Genomic DNA, 21,899 nt, shown 5'->3' with positions numbered 1-21,899 from the left:
CATCCCACTGTTATCAATGATGACTACCAGATAAACAAAAGCAATGGTTTAATTTAAGTGCATCAATGCTAATTTACAACACAAGGTGCAACATTAAAATCATTTCAGCTGAATTCCTGGTGATTTACAGTCTTCTTTTGACCAAAAACGGAAAAATCCCTCACGGGTTTTGGCTCGTGGGCCACCTGTTGCCGACCCCTGTTTAGATATTGTTTTTGACAATATAACTGAGTTGAGACTTGTTCCCACTTGCCAAATCTCTTGCTTGATAGAACAGTGCTGATGTGGGCAAGTCACATGTCTCAAAGCCAAAAAATTACATAAATTACACTCAATCAGAAAATAATGCAAATTGTAATCCAATATACCTGAATGTAAAATAGCTGACATTGTCAAAATTTGAAGAGCAGGAGAGGCAATAACAGAAATGAAAGGCAAAGTGAAAGATATCCCTCCTTTCAGTCACTACTGAATATCTCTTTCTATTGTTTGTACTGCGAACAACATACCATTCTGGTGGGAGCTTAAACAAACAGCATTACAGGCCAATTACAGATGCAGTGTCATTGATTATTTATACCCTTATAAAACAGTGGGCACCCCAGTGGAGTTTGCTTGCCTGAGCTCTGATAAAAGGTTCACGCTAAATCACCCGACCAGGGCCAACAGCACATGCAAATACATGAGAGAGTTGAGTGACAAAGTCCTGGGTGTATTTCATAGCTATGTATATCAGTGAATCAAAACATGACAGGGGAGGCAACTCTGGCTTTGTGATACTATTGTTGTTTCTTATTAAACTAATAACTCTTTATATTCACCCTTTACTCTTTGTTTCTGTTCCTATGAGTGATTATGATAATTCACTATTCCAATTCCATAGAGAAAGCTGTGAATGGGCTGGATGGATGATCAGAGAGTTCAGAGAGAGGGAGGGGAGCCATGTGATTTCTAAGATTTTCAAGATGTTAAAGGTAGACTCAGCAAAATTACGTTGCCATGAGCACCCCCGCCGATATTGAGATGAGCGAGATGCAAGATGTCGCTCTCACACACAGTATCTGAACACGTGCACGAGTTCGCTTCACACTGTTACAGCGTGGTAGCCACGGGACCAAAACAGTGGAGAAGTTGAGCCTCGCGCTTTTAACGCTCTTAGTTGTCAGTGATGTAAGGTACTTAAGTAAAAATACTAGTACTACTTAAGTAGTTTTTTGAGGTATCAGTACTTTACTATTCATATTTTGGACAACTTTTACTTCACTACATTCCTAAAGCAAATAATGTACTTTTTACTCCATACATTTTCCCTGACACCCAAAAGTACCCGTCACATTTAAAAAGCTTAGCAGGACAGGAAAATGGTCCAATTCACGCACTTATCAAGAGAACATCATTGGTCATCCCTACTGCCTCTGATCTGGCGGACTCACTAAACACAAATGCGAGTCTACCTTTAGCTATTACAAGCTACAGCTAACAGCCAATGCAAAAGCTATTATAAGTTACAATTGTAAGGCAGATATCTTAAGTGATGATCCATCAAGTTGTAGGCAGTACAACTACTAATAAATCCTCTTTGATGTAAATTACCTTGTTTTGGGGACCTGCATGATTCTGGTACTGGTTCTGACCGACACTTTCGCTTATAAATTGATATGTGGACAGCATAGATCAAAATGGCTTGCATTGAACTGAAGCCCTGATTCTCACTGAGACAGGAGTTTGTCTTTTCTGCCTGTGTGAAGAAGGATGTGAAATCTGACCACTTAAAGCTGGGATACCCCAACCTGGCCAACAGCTTCACACCCCCCGTAGCTACTTGCCTGAGCCTCTCCTTCACCCAAATCCAGATAGCAGATGTTCTGAAAGAGCTGCAAAACCTGGACCCGTACAAATCAGCTGGGCTAGACAATCTGGACCCTCTCTTTCTAAAATTATCCGCCGCCAATGTTGCAACCCCTATTACCAGTCTTTTCAACCTCTCTTTCGTATCGTCCGAGATCCCTAAAGATTGGAAAGCTGTTCTGAAAGAGCTGCAAAACCTGGACCCGTACAAATCAGCTGGGCTAGACAATCTGGACTCTCTCTTTCTAAAATGATCCGCCGCCATTGTTGCAACCCCTATTACCAGTCTTTTCAACCTCTCTTTCGTATCGTCCGAGATCCCTAAAGATTGGGGGTGACACTGTTATAGACAGTGTCATTTCTAAGGTCTTCGAAAGCCAAGTTAATAAACAGGTCACTGACCATTTCGAATCCCACCATACCTTCTCCCTGTGCAATCCGGTTTCCGAGCTGGTCATGGGTGCACCTCAGCCATGCTCAAGGTACTAAACGATATCATAATCGCCATCAAAAAAGACAGTACTGTGCAGCCGTCTTCATCGACCTGACCAAGGCTTCCAACTCTGTCAATCACCATATTCTTATTGGCAGACTCAACAGCCTTGGTTTCTCAAATGAGTGCCTCGCCTGGTTCACCAACTACTTTGCAGACAGAGTTCAGTGTGTCAAATCGGAGGGCCTGCTGTCCAGACCTCTGGCAGTCTCTATGGGGGTACCACAGGGTTCAATTCTTGGGCCGACTCTTTTCTCTGTATACATCAATGATGTCGCTCTTGCTGCTGGTGATTCTCTGATCCACCTCTACGCTGACGATACCATTCTGTATACATCTGGCCCTTCTTTGGACACTGTGTTAACTAACCTCCAAACGAGCTTCAATGCCATACAACACTCCTTCTGTGGCCTCCAACTGCTCTTAAACGCTAGTAAAACCAAATGCATGCTTTTCAACCATTCGCTGCCTGCACCCACCTGCCCGACTAGCATCACTACTCTGGACGGTTCCGACCTAGAATATGTGGACATCTATAAATACCTAGGTGTCTGGCTAGACTGTAAACTCTCCTTCCAGACTCATATCAAACATCTCCAATCCAAAATCAAATCTAGAATCGGCTTTCTATTTCGTAACAAAGCCTCCTTCACTCACGCCGCCAAACATACCCTAGTAAAACTGACTATCCTACCGATCCTCGACTTCGGCGATGTCATCTACAAAATAGCTTCCAATACTCTACTCAGCAAACTGGATGCAGTCTATCACAGTGCCATCCGTTTTGTTACCAAAGCCCCTTATACCACCCACCACTGCAACCTGTATGCTCTAGTCGGCTGACCCTCGCTACGTATTCATCGCCAGACCCACTGGCTCCAGGTCATCTATAAGTCTATGCTAGGTAAAGCTCCGCCTTATCTCAGCTCACTGGTCACGATAACAACACCCACCCCACACGCGCTCCAGCAGGTATATCTCACTGGTCATCCCCAAAGCCAACACCTACCATGGCCGCCTTTCCTTCCAGTTCTCTGCTGCCAGTGACTGGAACGAACTGCAAAAATYGCTGAAGCTGGAGACTTACATTTTCCTCACTAACTTTAAACATCAGCTATCTGAGCAGCTAACCGATCGCTGCAGCTGTACATAGTCCATCTGTAAATAGCCCACCCAATCTACCTACCTCATCCCCATATTATTTTTATTTACTTTTCTGCATCTGCTCATCTATAACTCCAGTGTTAATCTGCTAAATTGTAATTACTTCACTACTATGGCCTATTTATTGCCTTACCTCCTCACGCCATTTGCACACACTGCATATAGACTTTCTTTTTTTCCTATTGTGCTATTGACTGTACACTTGTTTATTCCATGTGTAACTCTGTGTTGTTGTTTGTGTCGCACTGCTTTGCTTTATCTTGGCCAGGTCGCAGTTGTAAATGAGAACTTGTTCTCAACTAGCTTACCTGGTTAAATAAAGGTGAAAAAATAAATAAAAATGTCCCTCCTACCATTTCATTCACTCTTCCAACTGTCCATCAACTCCTGGCTGAACCCTATGTCATAGCCACTAAGAACTGGAATTGTTACAATGTAACGCAGCAGGACAGAGTGGTTGCTGTAGCACATTCAGATATCGATTTACATGAGATGAAAGGAGAGTTTCTAACGAGTTCAGGAAGCCAAGCCAGAGCTCTGTGAGACATTCACAGCGATGGGGGCAGATGTTTTGATCAAGAGAGACCTTTTGAAAATATGCACATTTTCTCTAACACTAAATATACAAATATGTATTTTACAGTTATAAGGAAGGTGAAATCTTATAATTAGTCATTTTATAATTTGATTATACTATATTTAGAAAGCACATAAGTCATTTCAAGCCTTATTCATACAGTTTTGTTGAATAGGAAATACATCATATCAAATATTTCACATGTTTATATTTGTATCATATTCATACTGTGTACATGTGYCCCAAAAAATGACTACACCTCAGCAATTTGTAACTATTCTTACCAGAAAGGTGAGRTTTTAACCTTTCTTGGAGTATGCAGCATTACTAGCTATTGTTTATGGCCCTCTCATGATAAATAATAACTTTGGGGGATTATGTAGATTACATTTTTGATTATATTTAGTTACATTTAAGAGTTAACATTAGTCAGATGCCGTTGTCCACTGACGTGTGCTGTGTGCTTTCTTCACTGTGATTTAAAAAATACTAAATATGCTTAACACACATAGACTAAAGTAGAGAGAGAGCAGATGGTTGGGTCCATCCAGGTTTATGAGTAAGTCAGCTCTTTTTTGAACTTTGTGCTCATAGGTGTCGATGCTACACTGCGGAGCGGGACCTTTTCCTACGAGTCACCTCACCATGGGAATATAACCACTGAGATATTAATGGTTGCCCTTGTGGAGCAGGCCACCTCAGCAGAATGCCCACCAGGCATCGCAAATGCCACACCCTTCAAAGTCTCACTCCTTAATGGCCACCTACAGTAGGCAACATTGTAGCTTCATACACACAACCTCCAACGGCACTGCCTTTTAACATATTCTTGTGTGAGTTTAAAAACAGCTTCAGATGTTATGGCTTCAGTGAATATGAAACTGGGAAGTTCTATTCACATTTAAAAAAGTCACTGCAAGTTGCCTTCTCCTAACAAGACAAACTCAAGGGCTGTGTCAGCTATAGACACACGATTATGCATTTCCATTAATATCCTACAGGGTTGGGGCAATTACATTTCAACGAGACAGTCAATTCAGAAAGTAAACCAAATTTCAATTCCAGATTTTCCTAATTGAAAAGCATTGAAGAAACTCGTAATTGTAATTACAGTGTACTTCCTGWATTGACTGGAATTAAAATGGTATTGACTCCAACCTAGCCCAAAGACTGGCAGATGGCGATATTGAGTTGTTTTATCTTACCGTCCAAAGGGAGTCCATGCAGCCGGCTATACACTCGTATCCCCCAGTGGACCGGTTCGTACATAAAACATTCTCCACTCAGGCTGCCAAGGCATCAATTTCCTCCTTAACTCGATTTAATAGTGAGAAGGCACAAAAAAACGGGGAAAATATTAATACTTTTTTTATGAAACACCATTTTCCACCACCATTCTAGTGGCTACATTCTAGTCCAGGATGTTTATGCATATCACATTCTGCCAATCAGGATGCAGCAGTCGGTTGTTTACCCTCTGTCTGAATGCTGTACGCAATGTCCAGAAGTAGCATTAGCCACCGTTTCATAAAGAAAGTACACATACAGTATTTTCCCTGTTTTTTTCCACCTTCTCGCCATTAAATTACATTTACATTTACATTTAAGTCATTTAGCTGACGCTCTTATCCAGAGCGACTTACAATTTGGAAAGTTCATACATATTCATCCTGGTCCCCCCGTGGGGAATGAACCCACAACCCTGGCGTTGCAAGCGCCATGCTCTACCAACTGAGCCACACGGGACCACCCTAACCATCAAGTTAAGGAAGAAATCAACACCTTCGCAGCCTGAATGGAGAATGTACAAACCGGTCCACGGGCAGACAAGTCTATAGCCGGCTGCATGGATTCCCTTTGGACGGTATAATGAAACGACTCAATATCGCCATCTGCCAGCCTTTGGGCTAACCCCAACCCTGATATCCTAGTATTGACAAGTCACAAATATATCGTATTTGGTTTCATAGGCCACCAAGTGAACATCTTACACTGAAGAGTAGAAGTAAAAAAATATATATATAAAAACTGACTGAAGTGCGAACATTGTTACGAAACACATACTAGAGAATAGTAAAATAGTAAAACAATTCCCTATTGGGACACACTCACAGAGCAGAGAGAGTGTGAAAGACAAGACAACATCTTGTGTCATCTATCTTCCTTAAATACGGAAACTGCGACAAAGTGGATGGAGAAATTATGATAAATGATAAGATATTTACCTGTAATTATCTTTTTTCACCTCACTCTGTTTTATTCTCACAAGGGTTGGCTTAAATAGAAACAAATTAAAGGACACGTTTTCATTGAAATAAAGTTCATTGAAGGCCATGTTATGATAAAATGATAATGGACATCTGATAGGTCAGTATCAATAACTCTATCAAGGAGACAAATCACCAAAGGGGTCTTTTTTTGCAAATGTTGTATCTCATTTACATGTTTAAGAAACCCCATCTAGAAATCACAGTCTGCTCTAGTGCCTGTTTATAAACACAGGGGCATCATTTATTTTACTGCCTCATTTGAATATGATGAATGCCGCAGCCGTTTACGTTTTCAAAACAACCAAATAATTGCGGCTCTGAAGACTTGGATACAATGAATGACTCTATTCATTGTCTCAGTTTTAGTTTTCAGAAAAGGTTTTGTAGTTTTAAGTTGTAAATTATGACATTTAGGTAACTGGGGATTTACATACATTATTGTTTTCTTCATTGATCCCATCCACACAGTCAAATGGAACTATATGCAATAATATAGTTTGAATCGGTGAGCGACTATTGGAATTTGGGGATTCAAACTATGTAGTTCATTTATGGTCTAACACAAAAGGAATGTCACTGTCATTGTGTGGTCATTTGGAGATATAGATCCGCTCTGGGGTGACAATGGACTTTGTGAGATGTGTTTCGCTATGAGCTGTCCCCAGAACAGGGGAGATGGCTGGAAGACGAGTGAGAGGTGCTATCTGACACAACCAACGTTCCCTTCAATGCAACCAGAGACATGATAGCATTAGCTAATAATGTGCACAGCCCATTCAATTTCAACACAGACAGACACCCACATAAACAGGCAGGCCAGCCTCACACACTAACTAGATAATAATAAACACAACCATTTATAACCATGCATTTCCAGAGCAAACGATTCAAGAATGAAGCCTATAAACCATGGATCAAAATCCAATTCCATACAGTGAGTTATGTTTGACACTAACGCAGAGTGGAGCGAGGGATGAAAAGGCTTTGAAAGGGACTGTGAGACCAAACGTGTGCGTCACCGACTTTGGGCACTGTGCTATTCAATACTGAAGAGAACTACTGCAGCAACAGGTACGGACGGCAGTGTGAATGGACACTAAACACTTCTTGGGTTTTATCACACGGAGGCAGGCTCGCCAACACCCCATGACTAAATAGAGATGAGCAGAGCAAAGGGTAAAAAGATGACACTGTCCAAAAAACATTTGCAGAGACGATATTGAACACTGTTGTCGAGGTTACAATTTATCTCATGCCAGCCAAGTTGGCACGCACATCTGGTGCCGGGTACTTAGTGCAATTATTTATGATTTCCTCCAAGATTTAAAAGCTCTTCGCCCGGCCTTGTAATGCAGTAACTGATTGCGCTGCTAATGTAATTAAGGAGAGATTATGATGTCCACGTGGCACACCAGATGGTGGCATTCACAGCGATGGGGGAAGGCACAACTGGCACACCACTGCACGAGGCAGTGAGGCGCAGTCAGTCGGAGCAGGCCAGACTCCCCACCAGACGGGAGTAAGAGTCTGAGTGTGGTGTGTGTGGTGTGTGTGTGTGTGTGTGTGTGTGTGTGTGTGTGTGTGTGTGTGTGTGTGTGTGTGTGTGTGTGTGGTGTGCGTGTGCGTGTGCGTGCTGTCGTGCGTGTGCGTGTGCGTTCGTTGCGTGTGCGTGTGCGTGTGCGTGTGTGTGTGTGTGTGTGTGTGTGTGCATGTTTTGTGTGTGTATGGTGTAGGGTGATGAAGTATAAGGTGACAGTGAATCAAAGGGTTTTGTTGAGTTTCTCAACTCTGCAATGGGATGAGAACACAGCCAGTGTGGATTGAGATGGTCAAGAGATGTCATGACAATGAGATTAGAGTTGATCTAATCCCCAATGGAAAAATAATCTGAAAAATGTACTCACAGTGAAAGTCTTCTGTCAGACCTCAACATGTAACCAAACAAAATACTACTCGGCCTTCAAAACATGTAATTGGTGGATTTCATTAATCTTCTATTGTACCTCTGAATAGCTACTGTGAACAACCACATTACTGGTGAGACATGTTAGTGTACTGGTAAGAGGTATACTTTCAATTTATGCATTTTAGTGCCAAGAAAACAGATGGCGCCAAAAGAGATTTAAGCGCATTTGGCAAAGGCAATGGAGGAGAGTGAAAACATGGGAGATTTGTTATTCAGGGCAACACAGGGATAGCCCACACAAACCTTTACACTATCAGAAAAGCAAGGATATTATACAGTACAGAAAACAGTTAAGTGCAATTCCGGATCCTTTGGGGGCACTAAGTGTGGGCTTCTTTAAACATATTATTATAAGCTATTCAAGAGACATGGGGGTTCTTTATGGGCAGACTGAAGATGGGGAAATGTAATTATATTTGATATGAGACCTGCAGATTTCAACACATCAGTCAGTAATGGGTTCAAACGGGTGATGGGGGCATTGGGGCACTGTAGATTTCCCAGGTCAAAATAGGGATATTATTACCCTCCGTGGTAACAAAGGAATCTCCATCTTTAAATTCCCCAGACTAGTGCCACCAAATTAGAAAACACAGTAGATGACCTTTACACACAAGGAGGAAAGCAGTGAAACTATGAGGGCGGTTTAACGAAGCATATACTTTTGGCTTTGCCATTTTATTCACTGACCAATTACAGTTCACAGAGTAGTACTTCATAACCATTTTGCGATTTAGCTGATTTAGAGAGATGGCTACCAATAGTGGTGATATATTAATGTGAAGGCATTGTTGATCACTCAATCCCAGCTACTGCAAAAATGGGGACCAAAATGACAGTTTGATTTGGCAATGAAATGATATTTAGCATGGACCAGAGGAATAATAGTGCCTTAAATAAAGAGCATGAACAAAGGGGCCTGGGTTTAACCCCTGCCTCATGCCATCTGTAAGGCTCTGCATACTTTCTATTTGTGCACTACTCCCCCACAGAATCAGCTATAGCCATCATTCATCTTACCCCACAATCCTCAGTGTGTGACGTGGCACACATCAAAAACACAGTAACAGCTGATGGCTTTCACAGTTAGCATGTGTTGCTGATATCTTGAGACTTTCGCACTGAGCATTTCATCACCTTTTCCATAACTAGACCATTACTTTAACAGGTGCACCTCTCTTCCTCAGACTGCAAATGCTTTTTTCTCTTATACCTGAGATTTTATTTGAGCAAATTAGCCTTGCTGCAAAATCTAGCTGAAGTGAGAATGCCTGTTTCTTGGGGGTTGTCGAAACTTCCTGGTGTGAGATTGGTTGGGAAAAGCTGACAGAACAACGCTGGCATACAGCTGTACATAACGTATAAGGACAGGGATGTGTGTGTGATCATTGGTGTGATCTAGCTAGCACAATCATTTGGATCTCTCTGTCAGCGTGCCTCCCGTATTTGGGACATAGAGAGAGTAGGACAAAAGGGTTTAGTTGTCTGGGAGCTCAACCGGTGTATGTTGTCTGACATGTGTATCTTGGGGCTTTTTAGTGCTGGTGTTCTGCCAACCTGACACAGTCATGCTCAGTCTCAACGACGACTGCCATTACTCTCTCAGTGACGCACTCTGCTCCTATGAGCTATTGGCATTGACTCATTGTCAGTTTGTCATGAATAATGATGAGCATAAGAGGTCTCATTACCTTATTATGTTCATTAAATCTTGTTTAGTTCCTGTGTGCTTGATCTCATTGTGCGTTATTAACTCAAATAGGATGTTCGGTCTGTAACAGATGCTTTTACCGTATTTCTTGCTCACAACCACATTGCTCTCTGTACAGTTCTTAACTTGTTCCTAGAAATGACAGGCCTGAATCAATCAGTGTTATGGCCCTGTGTGCACGCCATTACAATATGCTGATTGATGTGTTCTTATACCACTCAATTGGCTGCAACACAATTTGTTCCATCTCACTGTGTTCCAGTATGGCTGTTTCAACTTCTATCGTTAAGGTTTCATCGTAGAAMGTGCTTGGGTGGGATTACAGACTGTTTATTTCTATGCTTGACTTGGCTGAATGGTTTTCATCATATGAATGGTGAAAAGGGATCAATGTGGCCATAAGAATAAATTAAAACCTGTTAACTCTGCCCAAAGCACAAATACAGTACATGACAGGAAGACACTAGAGACCACTGGAGAAGCAGGAAATCATTAGGCCTAAACCTTGACAAGAAAATATTAACATAGAGCACACCCCCAATTATGTGCAGGCCCTATTTGATGTAATTATTATCCACAACACGATGACAAAGGGGAACAGAATTTCTGAATTTTGGTAGGCCTACAACAATTCTAGGACTCTTACCTGCTTACATGCTGTTTTGACAAGCTTTTCTACTTAGATAGTTAAAAATTCTTGAAAATGTTATTCCATCATCATCAGATGAATGCCTGAAATGGGTATTCCCAAGGTCCTTCCAAAAGCATGGGACAAGATTATGTGTGATAAGGTTAGATAGACCTATAGAGACAGGCCAAGCCTATAACCTACACCAGGGAGTGGCAACTTTGATGGGGGTGGGGCCACAAAAAAACCTGAACTCATCATGAGGGGCTGCAATTGCTTGCGGGTCTGCGTACCCACATGTGCATTTTTACGTTATAGAGTTCATTTCGTTCAATTCTACACATTTTTCCATGTGGCGTAGAGAAAATGTGGCAGTTTTAAAGCAAGTTTGCTTCAATTCTAAACGTTTTGCCATGATTACTAAATTTAGATAGCTGGTCGCTAGACTAACCAATCCCTAAAAAATGATAGCTGACATGGGCTAATTGAGTGACTATCAGTGACTGACGTATAAAGAAAAAACCTGCTGATACACAACCAGGCTGCCAGTTGCCCATGCCTGACCTGCACTGACTGAACTGATTGCAAATTACTATTGCAGGTGGGATTGTGAAACCAAACCATACTGTCAACTCACAAAACAAGTCAAATTCTAACATGTCAATGAGACTAGACTAGACTAGTGAATGGCTTTTCAAGATGCTTGCATACAATATCAATGGAAAATTGGCACACAAATTTGAGTTATGTAGTGAGGAAATTTGAGTTATGTAGTGAGGAAATTTGAGTTATGTAGTGAGGGAAAAAAGTTGAACCGTCTCTGGTTGTAGTTAATTATTTCTGAGCCATGATAAGAACATTGACACTGGCTCTGTAGTAAAAGACACAAGCAGCACCCTCAAAGGATCCACAGCAGGACGACATTTAAAACAATTGACCAAGGTAAGAATTACAGGCCTGCCTGTCTAGCACCATGCGTCCCTCTCTGTCCTATTCCATATGGCAGGTACACTTGACATTTTTTCCAGGCGGTCTCATTCTGTGGTAAGAATCCCAGTTGCTGGCTGGTCCATTCTTAAAAGTTGACAAACGCTTGAAAAAACTGTAAATCGCCATCCATCTGGGTAATCATGCTCTGCAAATGGAAATTAGTATGTTTGAAAGGAATATTACTCACTGATAATAGGCTACATAGAATACATAGATAATGAATCCTTTAGTTGATCTATCAAATTTGTCTTACTTTTTAAAAACTCTGCATTGTTGGTTTAGGGCTCGTAAGGAAGCATTTCACGGTAAGGTCAACACCTGTTGTATTCGGCGCTGTGACAAATAAAATATGATTTGATTTGATGAATGTAATGTTGCTCTCATAAAATGTCTTTAAGCACGTCGGAGACGTTGGCAACATTTTTTGTGTCTACACATGTGAAAACAGCGCATTTCTATGATCTGTGGTTAAAAAGGTAAAAAGGTTTTAAAAATGCTTCTCTGTGACAACACAGGGTAGAATCTAAAGTGAATAAACAGTTATTTCCAAAACCTGTAATGAGTCTCTAGCCAGAGGGGGGGGGGGTCTTTTCTAGCTCCCCACGCAACCGCGAATATCACAGTGTTTGAAAATCACTGTTTTAAAATGTTTTAAATTTTGATGACGTCATCAGGTTGAACTTTATAACTGTATCTTTCTTTCTACAAAATGTAGAAATGTCGGGACAAATTCAGCATTTTAACTAAGCCTCTAAATTGAACGCACTTCACCTAACCTTTGTCGTTTTAGTTCCCCTAACCTTTCACATAAATTATCCTAACGTTTGTTGTTAGCTCACCTAACCACCAATGTAAATTCTCCCCATAACTCCCCTTTGTTGTTAGGATGCAACAAACGACCTGGTCTCTCAGAGGAAGACATATGGTACTATACGTCCTCCAAGACCTATGATGAGTTAAATCATCCAATTCGCATGCTATCGTACTATGTCCTCTAATTCATAAGATATTGAACGATTGGTATTCCATTCATAACATAACGTAACGTAACATATCACACCACACTGAAAAAATATATAAAAGCAACATGCAACAATTTCAAAGATTGTTCTGAGTTACAGTTCATGTAAGGAAATCAGTCAACTGAAATGAGTTCATTAGGCCCTAATCTATGGATTTCACATGACTAGGAATACAGATATGCATCTGTTGGTCACAGATACCTTAAAAAAGGTTGGGTGTGGATCAGAAAACCAGTCAGTTTTACCTCATGGAGTGCGACACATCTCCTTTGCATAGAATTGATCAGGCTGTTGACAGTGGCCTGTGGAATGTTGTTCCACTCCTCCTCAATGGCTGTGCGAAGTTGCTGGATATTGTCGGTAATTGGAACACGCTGTCTTACATGCTGATTCAGAGCATTCTAACATGCTCAATGGGTGACATGTCTGGTGAGTATGCAGGCCATGGAAAAAAATGTCAGCTTCCAGGAATTGTGTACAGATCCTTGCAACATGAGGGTGTGCATAATCATCCTGAAACTTGAGGTGATGGCGGTGGATGAATGGCACGACAATGGGCCTCAGGATCTCATCACGATATCTCTGTGCATTAGAATAAAATGCAATTGTGTTCGTTGTCTGTAGCTTATGCCTGCCCATACCATAACCCCACTACTACCAACTTGGGGCACTCTGTTCACAACATTGACATACACACTGTCTGCCATCTGCCCCGTACAGTTGAAACCAGGATTCATCCGCGAAGAGCATACTTCTCCAGCATGCTAGTGGCCATCAAAGGTGAGCATTTGCCCACTGAAATCGGTTACGACGCCAAACTGCAGTCAGGTCAAGACCATGGTGAGGATGTCGAGTAGGCAGATGAGCCGGTTTCTGACAGTTTGTGCAGAAATGATTAATTTGTGAAAACCCACAGTTTCATCAGCTGTCTGGGTGGCTGGTCTCAGACGATCCCGCAGGATGTGGAGGTCCTGGGCTGGCGTGGTTACACGTAGTCTGTGGTTGTGAAGCCAGTTGAACGTACTGCCAAATTCTATAAAACGATGTTGGAGGTGGCTTACGGTAGAGAAATTCACATTAAATTCTCTGGCAACAGCGCTGTTCGACATTCCTGCAGTCGGCATGCCAATTGCACACTCCCTCAAAACTTGAGACATCTGTGGCACTGTGCTGTGTGACAAAGCTGCACATTTTAGAGTGGCCTTTTATTGTCCCCAGCACAAGGTGCACCTGTGTAATGATCATGCTGTTCAATCAGCTTCTTGATATGCCACACCTGTCAGGTGGATGAATAATCTTGGCAAAGGAGAAACATTTCTGGGATCTTAATTTCAGCTCATGAAACATGTGACCAACACTTTACATGTTGCATTTATATTTTTGCTCAGTAAAATGGAGTGTCACAGATTTACATACAGAATAATACAAATTGCCCTGAGACCACATTGGAAATCCATACTTTTAATCCACTTTTGTCAAATTCAACCACAGACCATGTACTTGTTTCTGTTTCTCTAATATGGCAATTCAGAGGGAATACGCATTTGCCAATTGAATCTCAGATTACATTATGTAATCTACGTTTTAGAGCCCTTTTAGAGTAACAGAAACGAGGAAACGGTCGATGGTTGTATTTAACGATAGATTCATAAGAAAATATGGATTTCATCAAACAAAGACAAGCCTGACTTTACACGGGACAAACATAGGTACATGGTAAGGGTTTAAGATTTTACAGCGACTCGATGTAGTCAGAGCTCCAGTCTGTCCACACTCATCGCTACTCAACTCCCTTGTACTTATATATGGAGAGTGTAGATTTCCTCAGCTAGCCCTAGTTCTAACCCAGACCGTCTACATCACACAAGTGCATTTGCATGTGACAATTTGATGGGATGCCGTATTGAATTTGCTCTATTGTTTACAGTTTTGTTGGTGGCCGACTCTTTGATATGTGCACATTTTACAGAGTGTGGCTTAATGGCAGTTTGCCTCCAACCACTACGCTGCAGTTAGGAAAAGCTAGATTGATTAGTCCACAAATTAACATTCTCCCTCCCTAAACTAATTTGCTATCCTGGATCTCTTTCATGAATAAGTCCATCCAACTAACATTTCTTAAATAAATAGCTATTCCTGTATTAAATCTACCAAATTCAATAGACTTAATTAAAATAAATTCAGTAAACATTTAGATGGAATGCAGTAACTGTGTCACTTACCCCACTAGGATGCTTTAAACATAATTTAATAAAATGGCAAAGGAACCTCTGCAAAGCCACTTAACCTTGTAAAAGCCTTGCATACACATTACGCTATAGCTTCTTTAGACAGGAATAGATAACAATTGATCTGGATTTTCTTGCAAATATGTGATCACTCCATCTAAGTTGTTATTGGGTGACTTCACTGGGTCACCATTAATTGCTTTTTGTCATGCTGGTCTCACTTGTCATTCGATGCAAAGCTCAGGGGCCACTTTTTCTTTTGGATCCCAAGAAGCTGACAGAAGTCAATATTGGGCGACAGTTATCATTCTGGCCAAGATAAACATCTTTATGGGTTTAGTCATGATGTAGTATGCTTTACTCCAAAATATATGAGCTGTGCTGTTGCTCAAAATCTTCTGTCCAGAAAGTACAGCATTAGACTACATGCAGCACTATGGGAAAGACCCATATAAGAGAGAGAAAAGTGTTTTTGAAATAGTTCAATACATGGAAATTAAGATTATTGACTCAGAAGCTAAGATTCTAATCCTCTTCCCCCAGATGTTCACATGTGTTGAAAAGGTATTTTGTGAGGGAGTGAAGGCACTACTACTTCTATTACTAGTATCCCAGTAAGGCCCTGAAGTAAACGTTGCTGTCTTTCCAAGGGTCCAGCATGATGCCTCAGACTGTACAGGAACAGTCTGAGGCTCTCCCAGAGCTGACCTCAGAGCCCATCACCGGAGTTGTTGTGGTGGCGTGCCGAAGCAAGGCACCTGCTGAATACTCTGTTGTGAGTAACTTCTCAGAGCTTTTTTCATCATTCACTCCTTTAGACTGAGGATACATTATTAAATTAAAGCATATAGCTTATCATGGAATGTAAATGGATTTTACCATACTTCGCTCAGCATTTTCCACTTACTTTGAATTCTACCTMATTTGTAGGCAAATCAATTGCATTATGCATATGTTGTGAAGTAGATGCAGTATGATTTATGCATGATGATTTATGTATAAATTCTATATTTTTTGTAATCAGTGATTAATCAAAACCATGCAGGTCTTTATTAATATTACATTTTTGGGGAACTCAGTCAGGGTCTTACTGTTTTGAGTCAGAATAGTAGAATACACAAGGTGCAATTTTTTTATTTGGTTGTGCATCAGCAGTTTTTCTCTTGATATATCAGTCACTGACAGTCCCTCAATTAGCCTATGTAAGCTAAACATTTTTAGATTGGTAAATTAATCTAGCCAGCTATCTAAACTGGTTGTAATCATGGTGGAATTACCGACTGGGCATGCAGGGCACGTGCCCAGGGGCCCTGACCTCCAGGGGACCCCCACTGATTTTGTTAGTTAAAWATATATATATATTTCACCTTTATTTAACCAGGTAGGCCAGTTGAGAACAAGTTCTCATTTACAACTGCGACCTGGCCAAGATAAAGCAAAGCAGTGCGACACAAACAACAACACAGAGTTACACATGGAATAAACAAACATACAGTCAATAACACAATAGAAAAGTCTATATACAGTGTGTGCAAATTAGGTAAGATAAGGGAGGTAAGGCAATAAATAGGCCATAGTGGCAAAATAATTACAATTTAGCGATAGAGTGTGATAGATGTGTAGAAGATGAATGTGCAAGTAGAGATACTGGGGTGCAAAGGAGCAAAAAAATAAATAACAGTATGTGGATGAGGTGGTTGGATGGGCTATTTACAGATAGGCTATGTACAGGTGCAGTGATCTGTGAGCTGCTCTGACAGCTGGTACTTAAAGTTAGAGAGGGAGATATGAGTCTCCAGCTTCAGTGATTTTTGCAATTCGTTCCAGTCATTGGCAGCAGAGAACTGGAAGGAAAGGCGGCCAAAGGAGGAATTGGCTTTGGGGGTGACCAGTGAAATATACCTGCTGGAGCGCATGCTACGGGTGGGTGCTGCTATGGTGACCAGTGAGCTGAGATAAGGCGGGGCTTTACCTAGCAAAGACTTATAGATGACCTGGAGCCAGTGGGTTTGGCGACGAGGATGAAGCGAGGACCAGCCAACGAGAGCATACATGTCGCGGTGGTGGGTAGTATATGGGGTTTTGGTGATAAAACGGATGGCACTGTGATAGACTGTATCCAATTTGCTGAGTAGAGTGTTGGAGGCTGTTTTGTAAATGACATCGCCGAAGTMGAGGATCGGTAGGATAGTCAGTTTTACAAGGGTATGTTTGGCAGCATGAGTGAAGGATGCTTTGTTGCAAAATTGGAAGCCCATTCTAGATTTAATTTTGAATTGGAGATGCTTAATGTGAGTCTGGAAGGAGAGTTTACAATCTAACCAGACACCTAGGTATTTGTAGCTGTCCACATTTTCTAAGTCAGAACCGTCCAGAGTAGTGACGCTGGATGGGCTGGTGGGTGCGGGCAGCGATCGGTTGAAGAGCATGCATTTAGTTTTACTTGCATTTAAGAGCAGTTGGAGGCCACGGAAGGAGAGTTGTATGGCATTGAAGCCCGTCTGGAGGTTAGTTAACACAGTGTCCAAAGAAGGGCCAGATGTATACAGAATGGTGTCGTCTGCTGCGTAGAGGTGGATCAGAGAATCACCAGCAGCAAGAGCGACATCATTGATGTATACAGAGAAAAGAGTTGTCCCGAGAATTGAACCCTGTGGCACCCCCATAGAGACTGCCAGAGGTCTGGACAACAGGCCCGCCGATTTGACACACTGAACTCTGTCTGAGAAGTAGCTGGTGAACCAGGTGAGGCAGTCATTTGAGAAACCAACGCTGTTGAGTCTGCAGATAAGAATGTGGTGATTGACAGAGTCGAAAGCCTTGGCCAGGTCGATGAATACAGCTGCACAGTATTGTCTCTTATCGATGGCAGTTATGATATCGTTTAGGACCTTGAGCGTGGCTGAGGTGCACCTATGACCAGCTCGGAAACCAGATTGCACAGCGGAGAAGGTACGGTGGGATTTGAAATGGTCGGTGATCTGTTTGTTAACTTGGCTTTCGAAGACCTTAGAAAGGCAGGGTAGGATAGATATAGGTCTTTAACAGTTTGAGTCTAGAGTGTCTCCCTCTTTGAAGAGGGGGATGACCACGGCAGCTTTCCAATCTTTGTGGATCTCAGACGATACGAAAGAGAGGTTGAACAGGCTAGTAATAGGGGTTGCAACAATTGCGGCGGATAACTTTAGAAAGAGAGTGTCCAGATTGTCTAGCCCGGCTGATTGTACGGGTCCAGATTTTGCAGCTCTTTCAGAACAAATGGGGGAGGCTTGGGCAAGTTGCTGAGGGGGGTGCAGGGCTGTTGACCAGGGTAGGGGTAGACAGGTGGAAAGCATGGCCAGCCATAGAAAAATGCTTTTTGAAATTCTCAATTATCGTGGATTTATTGGTGGCGACAGTGTTTCCTAGCCTCAGTGCAGTGGGCAGCTGGGAGGAGGTGATCTTATTCTCCATGGACTTTACAGTGTCCCAGAACTTTTGGGAGTTTGTGCTACAGGATGCACATTTCTGTTTGAAAAAGCTAGCCTTTGCTTCCTAACTGCCTGTGTATATTGGTTCCTAACTTCCATGAAAAGTTGCATATCGCGGGGGCTATTCGATGCTAATGCAGTACGCCTCAACATGTTTTTGTGCTGGTCAAGGGCAGTCAGGTCTGGAGTGAACCAAGGGCTATGTCTGTTCCTGGTTCTACATTTTTTGAATGGGGCATGTTTATTTAAGATGGCGAGGAAAGCACTTTTAAAGAATAACCAGGCATCCTCTACTAACGGAATGAGGTCAATATCCTTCCAGGATACCCGGGCCAGGTTGATTAGAAAGTGTTTTAGGGAGCGTTTGACAGTGATGATTAGWCATTCTCACTCAGATATCATATTAACATGGCATTCGGCATAGCAAAATGTGTAGAATTGACGGAAATTAGCTTAAAAACTGCTAAAACTTGTCAATGTAAAAATTTGCTTTGAAACGGCAACACTTTCTCTACGTCCCATGGCAAAATGTATAGAATTGAACTCAAATGTTTTTCTCTCCACCGTCAAGAGGGCGGCCACTCAAATGTTTTGCCACCTCTTAGGGCCCCCAAAAGGCTAGGGACGGCCCTGAAACCATGTTCTTAATAACATTGTTGTATTGTTGTGGATTCTACAATATTGTCTTTGGAGGGTAGCCATGAAGCACTTGGGCATGTACTTGGCTAGCACTTGTGAGTAGTGTTAAGTTTTTTGTGAGCGGAATTGAATAACTAACTAATTCATGCAGTTTACTTTGATGATGGAGATGATTACTGCAGGCTTATTTGTTGCCATTAGTCCTTCAGCCGTACCAGAGGCTATGGTTTAACAACCCTTGGTGGATGCCCCCCACAGTTCTGGCACTGTGTCCCCATGTTTGTTGAACACTCTCACAGTAAAGAGGGGTTGCCGGCTGTTTGGCACCCCAGCGAGTTTGAACAATCTGGTTGTGAGAGAGAGGAAAGTGGGACAGCGATATCACTGGCCCGTGGGAGCCATGTTTGTATTTGTGAAAGAGTGAGAAGTGAGAGAGCTAGAGAGAGAGAGAGAGAGAGAGAGATGGAGAGAAGAATGTGTTTTGTGAATTTAACAAAGCACAAAGCGAACACAGTGATATAGCCTGAAGTGGGCTCAAGGGCAGATCTCTGTTCCTTTTCTTTCTCTACCCTCTCTCTTTTCTTTTTCCTTCCTCTCATCCCCTTCTCTCTCTTCCTGCTCCACCCCACACAGCCCAACTGTTGTAATCTCTGGTGGGTGTTGGTGGGTTGGCATTGTGACGGTGCTTTGCATACTGGCATTGGGACTCCATGCATGCCACATGCCAGTGAATGAGAATGAGACTTCCTGCTTGGTTTCTTCAGTAGGATAGATCCTTATGTTGTTACAGAAGGGAGTGGAGGTGTTGCTTCCCTTTGGTCGTCTGCTTATGTCCATTTTTAGTCATGTTCTTTTACTGTTCATGTTATATTCTAGGCCTACTTTTGTTGCTTCCTTTTTCTGAATTCATCTTCAACAATGACTGCTTTTAAGAAATACATTTTATGCCGTAGATCAATGAGCTGATTAACTCTTTTGCTCTCCACTACGGTGCACTCACATCTCTGAACTTGAACAGGTTGTTCCTACGCAAGAGAGCAGGCCCAGATCAAACACTGTTCCACAGGAATCAGGAGCATTGCTCAAGCTGTAGCAGCCACCCCACATCAAACAGCTTAAGCAGGCAGTGACACAGACACTTAGGGCCGCAAAGGGAAGCTGTGTGTAATTCAAATTTGCCTGAGCCTATAACATGCTACCCTCATGAACACATTAACATACGTTTATTTGAAGGAGTGTGGCACTAGCCTGAGATCTGAGCCCACTGTAATTGGCTAGGGCCTCCGCTGAATCGGTTTACCAACCTCAGATGGGTACGGTTAATCGTTTAATCAAATATTCGAATGGACTTAGTATTTGATAACTTAATGTTTGGGTCTATATTAACAATCAAAAAAGCTTTGTCTAAATGTAATTTAAATGATCCTTGTGACATTGTGACCTACAAGGATATACCATGACATWTGATATTCTTAATTTAATAAAACAACAACTTTTGAATGTAGTTTTTGTAACACTTCATTGAGCAGTCTGTCCTCTGTTTATCTCTGCGATGTGCATTTGCGTCATTTTGATTGGTCAAGAAAGTCAAGAGTGTTTTTTTAATGTATTTTGACTATCCGGGAATCGGCAGTTGGATATATCAGTCAATCAGCCGACTTGATATGTGTACATGAACATCTAAATGACAAGATCAGATTTCAAAGATTGATTTAAAGTCAGATCCTGTGATTCCTCTGATCTTCAGACTTTTCGTGCAGCGGAAACACTTCCAGCAATGAGCTCTGTTGGAAGATGGGAGCCACATTACAGTAGATAGTAAAAAGAAAATAGAGAGGAAGTCCACCAAAACTTTACCCCTTTACCTCTCCCTCTGCGGCTCTGCGGGTGGCAATTCACATTCTGGGCGCGTCGCCCCCTGCTGCCGGAGCTGTGGCAGGATGACGCCTGAGGTGCCTCCTAGGAGCGCTGTGCCCTCGTTACTCCCTTGCTTGACTTTGGGTTTCACACAGCCAGCCCTTTGTTTACGCTGACAGGATGCACTGGCTACTGACCTGGAAAAAGTGGCCAAGACGGGTTGTCTTGTAAGGAGGTGGGGGCTTCTGGTGATGTATGGGCTCCTCATGGGACTGCGCCCGCTTGAGATGCCTGCATCTCTCTCTTTTTCTCTCTCCCCCTCTCACTTTCTCTCTCTTTCTTTTTCTATTTTTTCTCTCTCTCTTCTTCGCTCCCCGCTCTCTCTCTCTCTCTCTCTCTCTCTCACACACCTCTCTCTCTCTCGCCACTCTCTCTCTCTCTCCTCCCTCTAGTCACTGGTGGTTTTGCATAAGTCTCTCCCTGCCATGTTTTCCACAGCCAATTGCTAGGGTCATTCATCATTATTGTCAGGATGGTAATTTGTGTGGGTGGGGGCAGAGATCCAGAACTTCTTTGTTTGAATGAACCTCATTAAATTGAATCGTCTTTGTAAAGGATCCTCTCTGAGAATAAGTCTGGCAGTCATTTTGGTGATTTACCGACGATGGCCAATGTAACATGACGTTTCAGCCAAGCTTGTTTGCTGGTAGCTATGGAGAAATGTCTAACTCACTCATGTGAGGGAAGTTTTGGCTTTATCATTGTTGAGTGCATGCACACTTATAGATATGCTGCCCACACTGTCCTTCATAGCCTTTTCTATGATGTGCCTGGGCTCTTGTGCATTATGTTGCCATATTCAGGCACTTATTTTATTTTTCCTCCAAATAATACCTCCCCATCCCCATCAGGATCTTTTAGGAGCACAGTGAACTTTGCTTTTCCTTATTAGAGCAGATCTTTGTCAGGTTTTATTTAATCAGCCCTATTCCAGGGGATGATATTTTCAGCCACCTATTTGGAGRCTAAGGCTCCA

At 42.2% G+C, this 21,899-nt stretch overlaps 1 protein-coding gene across 2 annotated transcripts in view; it reads left to right on the top strand.

The window, feature by feature from the left end:
• Positions 1-11,227: 11,227 nt before the first annotated feature.
• LOC111957783 (multivesicular body subunit 12B) overlaps positions 11,228-21,899 on the top strand; it is a 37,432-nt gene continuing 26,760 nt past the window's right edge. The window contains exons 1-3 of one of the 2 annotated variants that reach the window (XM_023978788.2): positions 11,511-11,599; positions 13,390-13,449; positions 15,548-15,672. In XM_023978788.2, coding sequence (XP_023834556.1) covers positions 13,431-13,449; positions 15,548-15,672 — 144 coding nt within the window. In that variant the 5' untranslated portion in view covers positions 11,511-11,599; positions 13,390-13,430. Of the gene's footprint in view, positions 11,600-13,389; positions 13,450-15,547; positions 15,673-21,899 lie in introns of both variants that reach the window. The other variant, XM_023978789.2, reaches the window with a different exon arrangement.

The sequence above is a fragment of the Salvelinus sp. IW2-2015 genome, linkage group LG33, assembly GCF_002910315.2.
Source record: "Salvelinus sp. IW2-2015 linkage group LG33, ASM291031v2, whole genome shotgun sequence".
NCBI classification, from domain to species: Eukaryota; Metazoa; Chordata; class Actinopteri; order Salmoniformes; family Salmonidae; genus Salvelinus; species Salvelinus sp. IW2-2015.
The sequence above is the reverse complement of the archived record's forward strand: the minus strand, read 5'-3'. Positions and strand labels throughout refer to the sequence as shown.